This window comes from Cryphonectria parasitica, assembly GCF_011745365.1.
Source record: "Cryphonectria parasitica EP155 unplaced genomic scaffold M406scaffold_6, whole genome shotgun sequence".
Classification (NCBI taxonomy): domain Eukaryota; kingdom Fungi; phylum Ascomycota; class Sordariomycetes; order Diaporthales; family Cryphonectriaceae; genus Cryphonectria; species Cryphonectria parasitica.
Genome location: NW_024468914.1, coordinates 3,533,202 through 3,548,722, shown reverse-complemented (window position 1 = coordinate 3,548,722; position 15,521 = coordinate 3,533,202). Strand labels below are relative to the sequence as shown.

At 53.3% G+C, this 15,521-nt stretch overlaps 7 protein-coding genes across 7 annotated transcripts; 3 read left to right on the top strand and 4 right to left on the bottom strand.

Annotated features, from left to right (window-relative positions):
- Window positions 1-636: 636 nt before the first annotated feature.
- On the top strand, window positions 637-2,034 carry M406DRAFT_263101 (HET-domain-containing protein; the record flags this gene model as incomplete). Its single annotated transcript, XM_040917565.1, has 2 exons — window positions 637-941; window positions 993-2,034. Coding segments are annotated over 2 exons (1,347 nt in total), but the record flags the coding sequence as incomplete, so codon positions are not given.
- Window positions 2,035-2,858: 824 nt separating this feature from the next.
- Window positions 2,859-3,554, top strand: M406DRAFT_323387 (uncharacterized protein). Its single transcript, XM_040919764.1, has one exon. The coding sequence runs from the start codon at window positions 2,908-2,910 to the stop codon at window positions 3,472-3,474; it is 567 nt and encodes a 188-aa protein (XP_040774896.1). The 5' UTR covers window positions 2,859-2,907; the 3' UTR covers window positions 3,475-3,554.
- A 37-nt stretch (window positions 3,555-3,591) lies between these two features.
- Window positions 3,592-4,022, bottom strand: M406DRAFT_332376 (bola-like protein; the record flags this gene model as incomplete). Its single annotated transcript, XM_040920734.1, has 2 exons — window positions 3,592-3,882; window positions 3,957-4,022. 2 exons carry the CDS (start codon window positions 4,020-4,022, stop codon window positions 3,592-3,594), a joined length of 357 nt encoding a protein of 118 aa, XP_040774895.1.
- Window positions 4,023-4,747: 725 nt separating this feature from the next.
- On the top strand, window positions 4,748-5,680 carry M406DRAFT_323386 (actin depolymerizing protein). Its single transcript, XM_040919763.1, has one exon. It carries the CDS (start codon window positions 4,881-4,883, stop codon window positions 5,385-5,387), a length of 507 nt encoding a protein of 168 aa, XP_040774894.1. The 5' UTR covers window positions 4,748-4,880; the 3' UTR covers window positions 5,388-5,680.
- Window positions 5,681-5,965: 285 nt separating this feature from the next.
- On the bottom strand, window positions 5,966-7,494 carry M406DRAFT_357294 (aromatic compound dioxygenase). The gene is made up of 3 exons (XM_040923637.1): window positions 6,985-7,494; window positions 6,472-6,907; window positions 5,966-6,385 (listed from the first exon to the last, which is right to left on the bottom strand). The coding sequence occupies exons 1-3, from the start codon at window positions 7,317-7,319 to the stop codon at window positions 6,149-6,151; spliced, it is 1,008 nt and encodes a 335-aa protein (XP_040774893.1). The 5' UTR covers window positions 7,320-7,494; the 3' UTR covers window positions 5,966-6,148.
- A 2,100-nt stretch (window positions 7,495-9,594) lies between these two features.
- On the bottom strand, window positions 9,595-10,809 carry M406DRAFT_341314 (S-adenosyl-L-methionine-dependent methyltransferase; the record flags this gene model as incomplete). Its single annotated transcript, XM_040921646.1, has 2 exons — window positions 9,595-10,431; window positions 10,468-10,809. 2 exons carry the CDS (start codon window positions 10,807-10,809, stop codon window positions 9,595-9,597), a joined length of 1,179 nt encoding a protein of 392 aa, XP_040774892.1.
- A 3,327-nt stretch (window positions 10,810-14,136) lies between these two features.
- On the bottom strand, window positions 14,137-15,432 carry M406DRAFT_332372 (FAD/NAD(P)-binding domain-containing protein; the record flags this gene model as incomplete). The annotated part of the gene is made up of 1 exon (XM_040920733.1): window positions 14,137-15,432. One exon carries the CDS (start codon window positions 15,430-15,432, stop codon window positions 14,137-14,139), a length of 1,296 nt encoding a protein of 431 aa, XP_040774891.1.
- Window positions 15,433-15,521: the final 89 nt, after the last annotated feature.

Here is a 15,521-nt window from a genome sequence, read left to right as displayed (position 1 = left end):
GGGCCAGTACGAAGAGAGAGAAAGAGAGATACGTAGCCGGGCGTGATAGCTTGCTCAGCCATGATCTGCAGCTATTTCTACAGCCGTCTCACTTGAAGGCAAGCACCTCTCGCTCTCAGTCGTCAGTCGTCGTCCTCCAGAGACTGCCTTGAAGAGGCAGTCTTGTTTGAGTCAGTCTCAAGCAGACTCTTCCTTTTCTCAAAAAGAGGCGTCAGCTAAGAAGATCTAGCACGGTGAGCAAATTAATTGCAGCTGGCAGGCTCAAAAGAAGTAGAAAGTAGAGGATTTGCAAGTGTCGAAACAAGGCTGCGCAGGACTACCATGTTGTGGTCGTATTCACTAACTGCTGCATGCATGCGCCCCACGCAGGCACCCAGCGGCCAATCTGCATCAAAAGCGCCCCTCCACGAAATGTGATAGCCCAGAAAGCATCTCACATGGCACTACATCTGCAGTGCCCCGCTGAGTTTTTCCACTTTAGACATGCTGAGGAGGATCGAGAAATCAAAGCTGAGGCGCAGGCTGTGAGAACCCCACCTGAGACCTGGAACAATTTGGCGGATAACTACTTACTTAACTATCTGTGAGGTTACATGAGCGAGTTGCTATCATGAAATCATTGACATCCAACTCACCATGACTGCAGCAACACCGTCTCGCTGGCATAAGCCATCATGCATCAGCCCAACAGTGGTTATGGAGAACAATAATACGCCTCGTTGCACAGCATGTCACGCTGCGCCTGACCTAGAGAAGATCTGCGCTGTCTCAGAGCAGCACACACCATCCAGGCGCGACGCCGATGCAAATTCAGGAAAAGAAAACGTCCAAGAGGCGACTACAGACCTAAACCTGCGATGGCCTTCAAGCGTCCGGTTCGTCAGGCCACAATCTTTGTCGTCGCCGTCAACCGCCAGTCCGCAACCAAGTAGTACACAGCCGTCCACCAATGAGAAAAAGAAGGCCACGGACGGTCCCTCAAACGAAGATAGTTCAGATGGACTACCGCCGTCTATCCATTCGCTCATATATGGCCAGAGACTCGCGCCAAATCAATTTCGCCTAGCCTGCCTGACGCCAACCACTAACCCCTCCCACCCAGTCCATCTCAACCTAGAAACCTACGAAGACGACAACTGCCCAGAGTACGAGACGGCTTCGTACACCTGGGCCGGTGAGGATGGAGACTCGACAGCCTGCTGCCCGGTGTTCTTCGGTCCGTACTGGGATGTCTCGCTGCACACCAAGAACTGCTGGGAACTGCTCCGGTTCGCCAGGCCCACAAGAGGCATACGGCTGATCTGGATCGATGCTCTCTGCATTAACCAGGCAGACATCCCCGAGCGCAACGAACAAGTGCAAAAAATGGGCAGTATATTCAGCAACTGCACAAGAGTCGTAGTGTACCTAGGCCCAGACATCGTGGAGAACCAAGCAGAAGGGGGTCGATTTCCTACCCGCCACAGGCTGCACGAGCTCCCCTGGCACGCAGATCAGCTCAGCTCATCGCCCCTCCAGCCCCCAGCCAGGAAGAGCATGCAAGAGGTCCTGTCGCTGCGGTACTTCACGAGAATCTGGATCATCCAGGAGCTCGTCTTGTCACCACAGGCGGTGATCCGGATCGGCCACGCAGACTTCGTGGCCGACTCGCGTACCCCAGCGATATCCATGAAGAAGATTCGGCCTGTCCTCGACGGAGAGAGGGCAGTGATGCCGTGGCTCCACATGGTTTCACAGCAGTCGTTAAGAGTCACAGACACCCTTGAAGCGCTATCCATTGTGCGGTATTCTCAAGCAACAGATCCCAGAGACAGGTTATTTGGTATCCTCGGCTTGATCCGACATGACCAGCCCGAGGGGCGACTCCAGTTTGACTATTCTTTATCCGACGAGCAGCTCTGGATCGGCTTCTTCGCGCATGTGCTGCTGGTTGAGAAGATTTTCTGGTTCCTGGAATTTGCGCGTGGTCACGGCGATTCTATCGGGAAACCGTCGTGGGTTCCACGATGGGAATCACTCGAGGCGTGGTCTGAGTTTGTACAGCCGGCCGTGGATGATGTCAAAGAAAGCTTCCTGTCTGTGTGCAAGGAGATAGCTAACGAACACGATGAACCCACTTCATTCTTCAACCTCAGCTCTGATATCAGGACCTCAAGCCCAATGTGGGACAATGGGGCTTCGGTGTGCGCTTCGACCGGGGCACTCAAAGCACTTCGGGTTCAGCGCGCCTTCTCGTTTCGCAAAGCACCCACGCTGTACTCTCAGTCCAAGGACGCCAATTTCTTCAGACTTGAAGGCACCGAGATCGAGGTTTGCCTAGCATCCCGGACACGCCTCGACGAGGTCATCAAACCTGAGCAAGATCATCTCTTTATCCTTCACGCGGACTATCAGGAAGCCATCTTTCTAGTACTACGAACTGAATGTGGCCGGTGGGATGGTATACTGAGGACCTTAGGTCTGAGCCCCAAACAACCATCTTCCACTGAAAGCGAGCCGCCCCAGCTGCGCACCAGCCTGGTAGCAATATGTCGATTTGTGAGCATCAATTGCAGAGACATCCAAACATGGGGATGGATCCAGCAATCCGGTATGCTGAAAGCACTATTCATGAAACCTTTCGCGCAACACAGATCGGCATCGGAGTCTCCGGATTTTGCACTTATGGAGCTTGACGACGTCTCGTGTTTCGGCCCACAGGCTAGCATTGTCCGATGGGTTCGAAAGATACGAGACATGCTCGACTGCGATCTGGAGGAGTCTCATCGGTACTGGTTGCTAGCCGACCGAGACTGCTCGCTCCTCTCTGCTGCAACGAACGAGTATTTGTCAAAGCGTGGCCTGCATGGTCCTAGATACTGGCACATACTCCCAATCATCTGGTCCCTGGCTACATGTAGAGATATCATGCCGTGGATGATCTCGCAATGTTTTGACCAAGGGCTCCTGCAAGATCTTCATGGCGAGGTTGTGGACGATCACAATGGTGTACCACCTATCCGGCTCAACGTCCCATCGAGCTTTTGGGATGGTAACGGGTCGATGTTGCTGAGTCGTAAGAAATCGTGGCCCTCCAACTCCAAACACGAACAAGTATGGCGTTACAAGTCGGCTGGTCCTGGACTGAAGAACGAACCTGCTGAATGGAATAATTTGGAAGAGGTGGCCCCTTGGTCCAAGACGTGGACAGACTCGCACGGACTGACGATTATGCCAGTGGTGTTTGAGATGAAGGCCAGCTTCATCCACGGCTTGATATGCATGCAATTCGTGCTCCACGACGAGACGATCCAATTAATGAGACACTTAGAGCGGTTGTATTGGGCTCTAGGCGTCCAAGACTACACTCAGTTAGAAGATTTGTTGAAGTATGAGAAGGAGATTTCTGAAGTTGTACCGGAATTCTCGAGGACACGGAATTATTATGGCGCATTCATGATGGATGGCCAGGAATACTTGGTCGATATATGTTAATGGTGAATGGGTGCTGAAGGAAAGAAAATGGGGTATCATTACTGCGACATCGTTAAGCAAGTCATCCAGTCAAGCCTTCGCTCGGCCTGTATTTGAAAGCAATGTCTGCTGTCTTCCCTAGCTAGAACCCCCCTCTCCCTGCTGCGGCGGCTTTTTCGCGTCTTCTTCAGGCGTCATGGTCTTGAGCTGCAGCGCGTGTATGCCGCCCTCGCGCGCGAGGTCCTCTTTCAGCAGCTCGTTCACCATGCGATGCCTCCTGATCTGGGGTTTTCCGCGGAACTCGCCCGACGTGATAACAAGTCGAAAGTGCGTCTCTGCGGAGGTGCTGTCTGCCATGGCCTTGTGATGCTTGTGGAGGTGGGAGTCGTTGTAAATCTCGAGGCGTGATGGTGCAAAGTGGCTCGTGATCTGGGAAGTCCAAGCGTTGGTTAACGGACTGGCCTTTTGGTGGGCAAGGGAGGGGAAAGGGAGTCTCATCGCACCTTTTCTCGAATCACATGCTCGACGGGACCTCCAGAGCCTTGACTTAGGCTGCCAGGCTCTGCCATCGTCGCGAATGTTCGTTTATTTAGCAGAGATGTTGTCGTCTTCGTAGCAAAGCGCAGGGCCTGAAAGGACTGACGAATCGACATTGGAAGTGCGCTCTTGCAGTATAGGGAGACACAGACAATGCTGAGCAGGAAAGTTGGCGATCTGCAGGCAGTCTGGCAAGGCAAAGGGTGAACTCAGGAGATTGGTTGCTATATGCTGCCTCAGGAGTCGGAAAGTTGCTGGGCGTATGACGAGATGAGTCTTGATGCATGTCCCAAGTCTGCGAAAGCAGGAGCTGTTTGTAAGTAAGTACTTACGTACTTAAGTAAGCACTCCGGCTGCTACCGAGGATAATACTAGCCTGTTTCGGCAACGCGACACTGTGTACAGAGTTCAGTTTCTCTCGCTTCGCCGTACCGTTTCTCCCTAATTAAGAAACTCCCCCCTTGACAAAGTGTTTAAATGCCGTACAGTATTTTTTTTTTTTTTTAGCGTTATTCATCTTCTCAGTTGTCGATGATGGTCAACTGTATTCTCGTGGCAATCAAGAAAAGAATCGAATCGATCAGGCAGGGTTCGGTGCTTGTTCAGGGTTAGCGTAAAGAGGGCATGAGAGGCTGTCTAGAGCGGTGACAGGGGGTTCAGGGTCCCAGACACGTTTCTCAGGGACAAGAGGGGCGCTGGTTCACCAGCAGTAGCTCATATCCCTTTTCCCTCCTTTGGCACCCCTCCGTCTTCTCCTCAATTGCCGTCCAATATATGACGATCAACCCCCTATGTCCATGACTACGGTCTAGATCTTACAAAACCCAATCGATTGATCCTGCCTACCAATTCCCCTTCCCGCCTCTGATTATTGCGCCCCGGCTGCCAGCATGTCCAACGTTGGATCCCCCGAAGTACGAGCCATCGAGGAGGCCTACGAGGCCGTCCGCAACGACAAGGACGAGACAACCTGGATGATCGTGACAGCAGCCAAGGGCAACAAGCTCAGCCTGACCAAGACAGGCACGGACAAGTGCTTCGTCGACGACCGGGACGACACGGAGCAGGAAGAAGGCGGCGCGCCCAAGAACGCCATCGTGGCGGCGCGAGCAGAGCTGGACGACGCCGAGATCCAGTACGCCTACGTGCGCGTCGAGTACGCCAACGATTCGGAGAGCACGCGCACCAAGTTCCTGCTGGTGACGTGGATGGGGCCCTCCGCAGGCATGATGCGGCGGGCGCGTGTCACCACCGAGGCGGGCGAGGTGCAGTCCAAGATCCTGCGGCACTACAGCAAGGAGATCCGCACCGACGACAAGAAGGAGCTGAGGCACGCCGATATCGTCACCGTGCTGAGGAAAGCCGGCGGCGCGGACTACAACGGTGGCAGGGGCTAGCTTGGGGAAAAAATAAAGCAAGAATAAAAGTACAACGAAACAAAGATTGGGTTAAGGGGGGAGGTGGGAGATGGGAGAAAGGGGCGCATTACAGTCTGGCCAAGACGCGTGGGCGCATGTGGTGTGCGGCATTGTATTTGGAGTCTTGTGGCACCTGGGAGGCAGTGTGCAGTGTCCTTTCAAGGAGGTATTGAGAAAGCGTTTGGCGTTCTAGAAGTTCAGCTGGGATAGAATTTCTGCTGTATTTGACGCGCAATCTAAAACCGTCGTGTGACGGCCTGTTGGGCATGCTCAAGGGTACATTGCGGGCCAGACCAGCCCGAGATGTGTCACCTGCTGTGACATGAAGACGGTGCTCGGGGTGCCATGCCATTCCATGATCTTGTCTGTCAAGATGCCGATTTTGCGTAGACATCGCCACAGTTCATTGCAAACTTAAACAAAGCTACAATCGACGATATGCCCTCCAATCTATGTGGTTCCCTTAATTCTTCCTCATTGGCCGGGAGAGGAGTGAGACAAGGTGCATTTGCGCCCCCACCGTCATCAGCGAATGAGTGCGTCACACAACAACATCTGGAAGCTCGAGTTATAGAATAAGGGGCGTAAATGGCCCTGCCAAGATAGTTCGCTTATCAAATATGCACTGTCATCGAAATGCCCATAATGAAACGTCCTCAGCAACCCTTGCGTCTTCTCTCCCTCAATTCCTTCCTCTTTTTTTCTTTTTTTCTGTGGTTTTTATTTTCTTCTTTGCCTCTTTACTTTCCTCCCACAATATTGGCATTCGTCTTGAACATCTCGGCATCAGGCTTGTACTTCTTGGAGACCAGGCGCACGTTGTACTCGCAGTCGAGGGTGCACTTGGGATTATCCTTGACGGGCACAAAATCCAGCAGCAGGTCATCCTTGACAGCGCAGGCGACATCGGTCTCGAGCCAGGGGTCGTCTCTTGGGTACAGCTGGGCTGTGACGCCGACGTACTCTGGGTGTGTGACCTGCGAGAGAAAAGAGGGATAAATGTCAGCGACAGGAAAACAAAACAATTTTTGATGGCGACACGATTAACAACAACAAAACTCACCATAATGTGGATATGCGCAGGTCGGTTGGGGTGGCGGCCCATGAGCTTCAGCAGATCGGCCGAAGGCCCCGAGGTGTCGATAGCATACTCAGTAGGCTTCAGGCAGTAGAAAGCAAAGCGCCCCTCAGAGTCAGTGCGGAACTTGCCGCGCAGGTTGTGGCGGGTCTGGTTCTCCGGGTCAAAGACATCATATTTGCCGTTGGTGCTGGCCTGCCACATGTCGAACACAGCGTCGGGAATGCCCTTGCCGGTGTCCACATCGCGGACCACGCCGTGGAAGTAGGTGGCCTGGCCGTCAGAGGGCATGTTGAGGATGACGCTGTCCTCCTTCTCGCGGAAGGGGGTCTCGGGGGACCAAAAGGGGCCGAGAATGGTGGAGGAGGTGGGCTCGAGGCCCTTGTCTGTGACGATCTTGTGGTTGATCTCATCGACGAGTCTTTGTTTGGGGGGCGGAGAAAATGTCAGAATTTGAAGTCCGAAAAAAGGATGAGGAGGCATATTTCTACTACTCACGACTCAATGCCCAGAATGTCGCACACCCGCCACGCCTCGTTCCGGTTCTTCTGGTAGGCACCGCCAATGGCATTGACGTAGTTGACGCCGATGATCCACTCCTCCTGGGTGAGCTCAACCTCCCTGCAGAAATCGTGCATGTGGCGGATGAGGGAGCCGAGGATCTGCTTGTGTCTGGGCTTGGTCTCGGGGCTCATGAGATTGACGACATGTTGAGTGAAGTTGGGGTCGAATCTGCTGCTCTGTTGCTCGCTGTGGACGCCATTGGTACCGTTTGTGCCGTTTGTGCCGTTTGTGCCGCCGTTGGTCCCGTTGCTGGTGGTGGTAGTCGCCATTTTTGTTGTCGTCGTCGTCGTCTATCTCTCTCTCTCTCTCTCTCTCTCTCTCTCTCTCTCTCTGTGTGTGTGTGTGTGTGTGTCTTTCTGCGTCTTCTCTAACTCACTTTCTCGTCGCTACTCAGATGCTTAATGAATTCGTCTAGTATTTGGTCTCACTCTGGTCGGCGTAAACTGGTTGAGTGAGTGGTTTGAGTACTGAGTGAATAAGAGGAAGAGGGGCGGGCAGAGAATATTAGAAAGGAGAAGGACAAGACTAAAGAGTCACGATTGATTCCAGAACAAAGGCCGCGAGCCAAGAGACATGATAATGTATTTAAACTATACAACCCCTCCCACTTAGAGACCCCTCCATCCCCCCCGACAGCCCGTCATGGCGGCTGCGGATTAACTGTGCCATCGACACGGAAAGACAGTCGGCAGATCGAACAGGGATCAAGCAGCCTCTAAACCATCAGGCGGAGGAACAATCTCTCCCCCATCGCACGCACTAAATAGAGCAAAGGGCTCCCCCCAAGCCCATTGCCCGCGACCCGAGGCGCGATGCCAGACTGTGGGGAAAATGGGCTTGAAGATGGGCTGATGCTTGTGAAATGGCGAGAGTTTGACTGGCCGTCTCTGGTTTCTTTTTTCCACCCTCTTTCTTTGTTTTCCCCAGAAAATGGAGAAGCGTCGAATCCGGGGCAGTGGAATAAGCAGCTGGCCCATAGTAGTGGTGCTTTAGTAGTGGGTTAGCATAACACTATGGCGCTTAGGCGGCTCGTCTGTTCTGTCCAGAACAGGCCCGGGTAAAAGCCTATCCAGGGCCTGTGACTGCGCGTAAGTCTTCATCAGAGAGGGTTGATGTTTGCAATTACCCAGTGAATACTCAAAACCTCTTCTATCAGGATTTACAGTGATGTTGTGCGATGAAACAAACATCATATCCATCACATGACGGTCTGGGGAAAGATGCATAGTAGAGATCCAGATCATTGCAGCAGCACTGAATTAGGGCGGCTGCATGTGCTCTACCGCAGTCCGGCTTTTCCGACCAAAAGGGGCGAGAAGAGAATCGCCATGGTACTACAATGCTCCTTTCGAAACCGTCGTACGATCCGCACTCGCGACTTCGCGTCAAACGAACGATGTGTGGTAATTCTCTCGGATAGCCAAAGCATAATAAACAGTTTTCTGTACTCTCAATTTCCTGGTTCGGCGCAAGCATAACTCAAATTATTGCTTGATGGAACAGATCGCGATAACTTTGACCCTCCTCCAGCTGGGCCGAATGTGGGGTCCGGGAAAGCTTTGAAGCGGGTGCCATCTGGTCCTGGTGCCATGTACTACTGCACCATATAAGCTCAGTACCACTGTACCTCGTGGCGGGTGCGTGTCACTGGGTGGATGGATGGGATGGTTAACATTTAAATGACGTCGGGTGTTCTAGGAAGCACGTGAATGGCCAAAACGCGACGCTGGCTTTCAGCGGCATCGACGGCTAAACAGCTCGTTTGAGTTCATCTCATGTTCCTTTGCTTGATCTACCTTAACGTAGGGGGGGGGGGGGGGGAATATGTATGTAGCCTTCCCGATGAACGTTCCTTGTCATTGCCAATGTAACATTCACTGCTGTTCAGTTGTAAATAAATGGTTGTGAATCTCTTCAACGTCCTCAGCCTCCCCTTTAGCCTACCTCCACAGTAATCATAGACTACGAGTTCTCTGAGCAGGAAGGAAAACGTTGGTTCTGCTCCTCTGATGACCACCCATGAGCCTTGTGTACTGTAGGCGTAGATGGTAGAATGTCATCTGCACGGCAGGCCAGTAACTCACTAGCCCGTGCGTGCTAGACAGCACCTACCTTGCCTAACCTGAGAAGGCTGCAGCCAGCCTGACATGGCTTCTTTCCTTCTTCATTCTTGCCTTCGTTCCTTCTGTAGCGCAGTCCCTAATGTAGCCTCTTCCCGCAAGGCCCCAGCATAATAGGGTAAGAGCCCTGGTCCCTTTGTACCTGCTTACTCAATTGTCTGACAAAACTCCAGACCCGAGCTTCTTCATCCTCCAGATATGATGGTGAGACTTGCTCTTGCTCCATCCACGAGCCTGAACGGCCCAAAAAGCGCTTCAGGGGTCGCCGGCTTGAATCGCATGATGAACACATCGACAGCTCACCAAGGACGAGATGAGTGTGATATGGTCCTGGTATCGACGACGGAGGGAGGGCATCTTACGCGTGCCAGCCTCTACCCTCGTCTTCTCCTCCTCCTCCTACACTCCACCTTGACTAACACTTTCACTTCTTTCTCAAGCTCCAAACGCCAAACTCAAGACATTCTCCCAGTCCAAACCCACCATCCTGCAGCCAGTCCTTCCGCGCCTTCCCTATCCAATCTTCCCATGCCACCTGCGACAGCTCACCCCCAGCCCGAAGCAGCGGTTCAAATGCCTCTACCATGCCAACAAACCCTTCCAACGCCGTGCGCCGCACAACCTCCTGCTCGGCAGTCAGGATACGCGGACCTCCCATGTTCTGCTGCTGCTCCCAGCTGACACCGCCCTCGGCACCACCAAACGGTACGGCTACCCGCTCGACGCGCATCATGTCCAGGTCTTCGGAGCCTTCGACCAGGTGGCCGCTGAACATGGTCTCGATGTAGCTGCACGGCATGGTGGGGAGGTGTAGATCGGCCAGGGCGGTTTTGATCCAGGCGTTGTACTCGGCCACGCAGGCGTTGCTGGCTGGACCGAAGTCCCTGCTTTCGGAAATGGGGTACAGTCCCAACTTGTCGAGTTTGCTTTGATCCCCTCCACCAGCGTGGTTCTGCTGCTGCTGCCGCTGTTGAATGCTGGGTCGCATCGACCGGATGTTGTAGTCGTGCTCCCACAGCTCGAGTGTGCCGCCAGGTCGCAGCACACGCACGTATTCCTGCACAAGCTGCGAGTACTTACTCGAGTCCAAAGCAAGCGCGACATTGCGAATCATGACCAGATCAAACGAGTTATCGGGAAGTGGCCACGGCGTATCGTTGACATCATGTTGCACATACTCCCACGTCATGCCCATCCCTTCATAGCACGTCTCAGCGTCAGGCGGGGGCGGCTTGATGTCCAGGCCCACAAATTCCGTTGCCTGGTGGTGATCGTCGTGATGGTCGTCGTCGTCTACTGGCCTGTCTCTCTCCTGCAGCTGCTGGTGCAGTGCGGCGCTCCACCAGCCTGTGTCGCAGCACACCTCGAGCACACGGCGGGGCGGAGGATTGTCTTCGCCGAGGATGAGATCCTCTGTCAGAATGAGGGAGCCGAAGATGGTTGTGTTGAGCTGTGACAACATGATCTCCCTGTGGGTCTCGGCTAGGTCGATGGGAAATGGGTAGGCCACAACGGCACCTGTGGTGTCTAGGTATATCCTGCCGGCCTTTTTGGTGATGGGCGGGAGACTGTGACTGCTCCGTGTGCTCCGGCTACTGGAGGTGCCGGAGGTGCCGGATGTGCCTGTCGACGTCGACATGGTGAGAGGAAGGATTGTGAGTGGGGTTGGAAGAGAGAGAAGATCTCAACAGGGAGTCAGGGACCACATAAATGCAATCTGGTGATATACAGCATACATGTACATATATCTGTGTGTACAGTATATGTGAGCATATGTATGTGAGTATATCTATATCAACCGAGAGAATGTATGAGTTGACTATGAGAGAGCGCGCGCGAGTGTGTGTGTGTGTTTGTGTGTGCGTGCGTGTGTGTGTATGTGTTTGTGTATTTCGGTTGTACTTGGTTCAGGCCCCTCTCCGTCGTCCTCCAGAATGAGTTCAGTGCGTGTCGGGTGTAACTGTAAGTGTGTGTCTACCTCACAAAGAGAGAGCGCTGCTCCTTTTTTTTTCCCTTTTCAGACAAGACACAAGCTTGCAGTATGATAAGAAGAAGGAAGCAGGAAGCAGATCATGGTGGGAAAGAGTTGGCGTGACCAAGTTTGCATGGAGAGAGTTGGCGCGACTAAGGGCTGTGTGTGCCTTGAGAGCGTGCATGCATGGCTCACAAAATCTCGACTGCCCCCCCAGCCCGCACCACCTCTGCGAGGTTTAAGGAATACACAACCATGTTGAGGATGTGGATCCCGGACGCAGCGGTAACGTCCTCCATTAACAGCTTTCAAACGCCGAGCAAGTCCACATGGGGCCGTCCTGTCTCTCCTAGTACGATTGCGGCCACAAATGTGCAGCGGGAAGAGGAACCGTCAACTCCCCGGAAGTGGGCTGGTTTAATTGGAGACCAACACCAACAACACAAGTCAGCCACCACACCTCAGGGTTAGCTGGAACAATGCCCAGTCGCAGGGCTACTTCGGCCGAGTGTTGCTCAGGTGGGCTTGATTTGCGATAATGTCTCACTCCCACACGTCCACACTGGATACTTTTTATCTGTGTCTCTTCCTTCTGATTCACAACATCACTATAGTATGGTACCATTCCCAGGGCAGCTGGGCAGGCAGCTGCTATCATGTACTATGTAGATCGATCTCTGGGCGGGCTTAAGCCCTGTCGATCTCGGTGGGTTTGTTCCCTGCTTTTTTTCTTTCATTCTTCCCTTCGTTTTCCTTCTTTTCTTCTTCTTTTCTTCTTCCTCCCCCCCCCCTTGCTCGGGTCTCGCAGGAAATCACTCACTCACGTGCTATGTACAACTTTAACATGTTTTTCTTAACATATTGATAACAGTACGCCACGCGTCATTTCTCGCCCTGCTACCCCCTCTCGTAATCAGTGGGCTGTTGTGGTGGCTGCAGATCCGGCCGTTTCCTTTGATCATCAACCCAGAAACTCAAAAACTCTGGTGCTGCTTGCTGCAAGACAGCCGCCCCCCCCCCCCCCACAACCGAGATGGTTCCACCTCAGTGCCCCGTGGGAATCGGAGGGTTTTTTTTTTGCTGTCTCTTTCTTCTCATTTGCATATCTATCTTGGATGCACGCAGCTCGCTACCAAGGATTCACAAAATCTTACTGCTGCAGGCCCCTGTTCGGTAAGGTGGTACTACTGTATGTGTAGATAGTATGGCATTTTTTATCTAGCCCAGTTATTTTACTTGGCCTCGTCTTTTCCCCCATGAAATCGATTTTGAGCCTCCTCCTCCTCCTCCTCCTCCTCCTCCTGCGACGATGGTTTTCAGAGCCCAAGACACTCTTATGTGAGCGGTCTATTGCAATGACTGCTTCATCCACCGACGGATCTTCCGAACTGTTTTACGTGAGTCTAGACAAAAGAAAGTAAAGTCCTGCGGGAAGACCCATCCCACAGTCTGGCATCCCCCGATTTTGCGCCCATACCTGTGTCCACAGCTGTACCCACTGAGGATCGTCCCGGGTGCGCGTGCCGTTCAGCCCATGACCCAATTCATACACTGTCCATGCCCCAACAAGAGAAGTCAGCTTGTCGAAGTGATGAGTGGAGCTATTGATGAAACTAGTAATCTTCAGAAATCCTCAGAGACTAACAGTTCTTCACCGACTGACAGACTCCAATCGGTCTCGTCTTGATTACTCACAGACCGCAGAAAGTATCTCGCAGAGGTTTGCGCAGCGTGTCCTTCTACAAACTTATCGTCAAGGGCCTTGTCAGACGCATCGCGTCTCTCTCTGAGGACATAGGAAATGAGTCTGCGTTGGGATGTCCCATAAAGAGGAGTGGCCATGGGCCAGAGAGATGTCCACCCACCTCATGCAGGAGTATATCCATGTTACACATGATTTCATTGGCTGTTTGTTTGGTAGAAACTCAGCACGTCGGTCAGTATTGACGAGACAGTAGGAAAGTGGTGAGTACAGTTACAGAAGTCCAGGGGCGCCGTCCTCGCTCCAAGAGATGACAACGATTGACTTTGGTATGATGCATTATCAAAAGAAGTCTTGTTCGTCGTCCAATAATCAGAAATCCTCTGTCTTGGAGTCGTTCAAAAGTAACAACAACCTGTTCCACCGCCCCATCGCTAACCTCTTTGTCCTTCACCCCTCTGAATCCTCCTCTTCTGACACCTCGATGATATGGTCAGACACATCTTCGTCGGTGGAATACTTTGTAATATCCCCATTGGCCCAAAGTTTCTCGGCCCAGTACTTGCCCGCGCTATAATTGAACCACCGTGCCTAATATGCAGAAAAAGAAGTCAGCCGCAGTAGCCAAGGTGTCACCACCACCATCATTATCATCTTCTTCTTCACCACAATATGAATAATTCCACTTACCATCCTGTCAGCGACGGTACGGCCACAGACGCCCACCCGCCCGGGCCGGGGGGCCAGAAGAAATAAGAAAACCGATCCAGTCCGACAAAATGAATCTTGCGCACCAATCACTTACTTTAGCCACCAACGCTACTTACTCTTCACTAAGCACTTTGGCCTATATGCTTGAGCCATTAGTCCGGGCGATCCAGCCTCTTGATCAGCCGAGCTTCAAGATCAGCTAATGCTGGGTCAAGTCTTGATGTGTACTACCTGTCATTGGAAGTTCTTAGTTGGTGTTGGAGGGAGGAGTGATGACATGCAACCAGATACCACCACAAAATTATTCAAGCATGGCCTCAGACTGGCTTTTAAGATAGTCATGATATTATCTAATTGATACAATGCTACACTAAATCACTCTGGTGAGACACAGTAGTTACTATATCTGAGTTGATAGTGTTCATAGTCTTCTCACTGTGCTCGACTGAAGATCTTTCACACGTGCTCATGAGCCAATAAAATACCACAACATAACAAGAACAGTTTATAAATCCATCCGACCAAATATGTATAGTCCATCTCTACCTGTCCCGCCAAACATTATCAGCTCTAGCATTCCCCTACAGATGGACCTCACGATACCCCTCCTTCGCCCAGAACCTACGCCCGTTCGAGAACGCACGTTCAAGGTTCTCCTTTGCCCTCGCCGCCATGACTCTCTCAAAAGCCATCAAACTCCTCCCCTGCTCCTCCCCCTCCTCCTCATCCCGTCCCCTCGCAATAGCCCTAGCAAGATCCACCGCATCCCGAATCGCCAGATCTCCTCCCGCCTGCCCCATAGGACTCATAGCATGTGCCGCATCCCCAATAATCGTAACCAACACCCTCCCCCTCCTCCTCTCCCCATTCCCCTCCACGGGCAGCTCAATATCCGGTTTACTCGACACAACAGGAATACAAGTCGCAACCCCATAATCCGCCCCGTCCAGCACCTTCTTCAGCCGCGGATGCCAACCCTCTGTAATCCGCGCCACAAATGCCCTCGTCTCCTCCGCAGTCTGCGGCAACCCATGTTCTCCTGATGCTGGCGCCGTAGCAATAGCCCAGTAGGAGTAGTCCCCCAGCAGCGAGGGCGACAACCCAGCATCTGCCGCGGCCTGCCTGGCCTCATCGTCCCATGTGATGGCCTCCACGACGCACTGCGCACCAGCCTCCTTGTCGACCGCCATAAGCCACGACGACATGTCAGTATCATTGTCTCCGCCGCTCTTATGTGCACCAGCCACCAGAGGCGTGCGGCCCCAGACAATCCACCTGTTGAGATCCAAAAGGCGCCTCGCAGGCTGCAACTGCCGTCGGACAAGACTCCGCACACCATCCGCGCCCACAAGCAGGCTGGCATCCAAGAACGACCCATCTGTAAACCAAACCCTGACAAAACAGCGACCATCCTCGCCCTCGTCCTCCTTCTCCTCATACCGCAGGAACTCCCTCCCATACTCCACAGCATCCCCAAGCCCCTCCTCCAGCACAGCCCGCACCCACCCGCGATCGATAGGCACAGAATGCACATGTGCCGTCGTCCTAGCCAGCAACCGCTCATCCATCTCAAAAGTCTTCGCATCCGGAAACCGAGGCGGTCGCTGCGCAACCCCCTCCTTGCGCCGACAGGGCGCCGTCCGTACCAGCAGATCCCGCAGCTCCCTGTCGTCAGCAAGCGCATCATCGCGCAGCGCGGCAAAGGCCTCCTCGGAGACGCGAAAGCGGTGGCCTTGGCGGCGGTGGCCGTGCGGGTGGCGCTCCAGGAGGCGGAAGGGGATGTTGTGGCGGCGGCAGGCTTGGGCGAGGGTTAAGCCTGCTATGCCGGCGCCTATGATGGCGATGGGGAGGTGTTCGTTTGGGGGCTTGGGCGCCATTGTGATGATGATGGGAGGGGTGGGGGAGGTGAGAAGGAGAGGAGCTGAGCAGAGAGAGAGAGAGAGAGAGAGAGGGAGAGAGAGGGTGT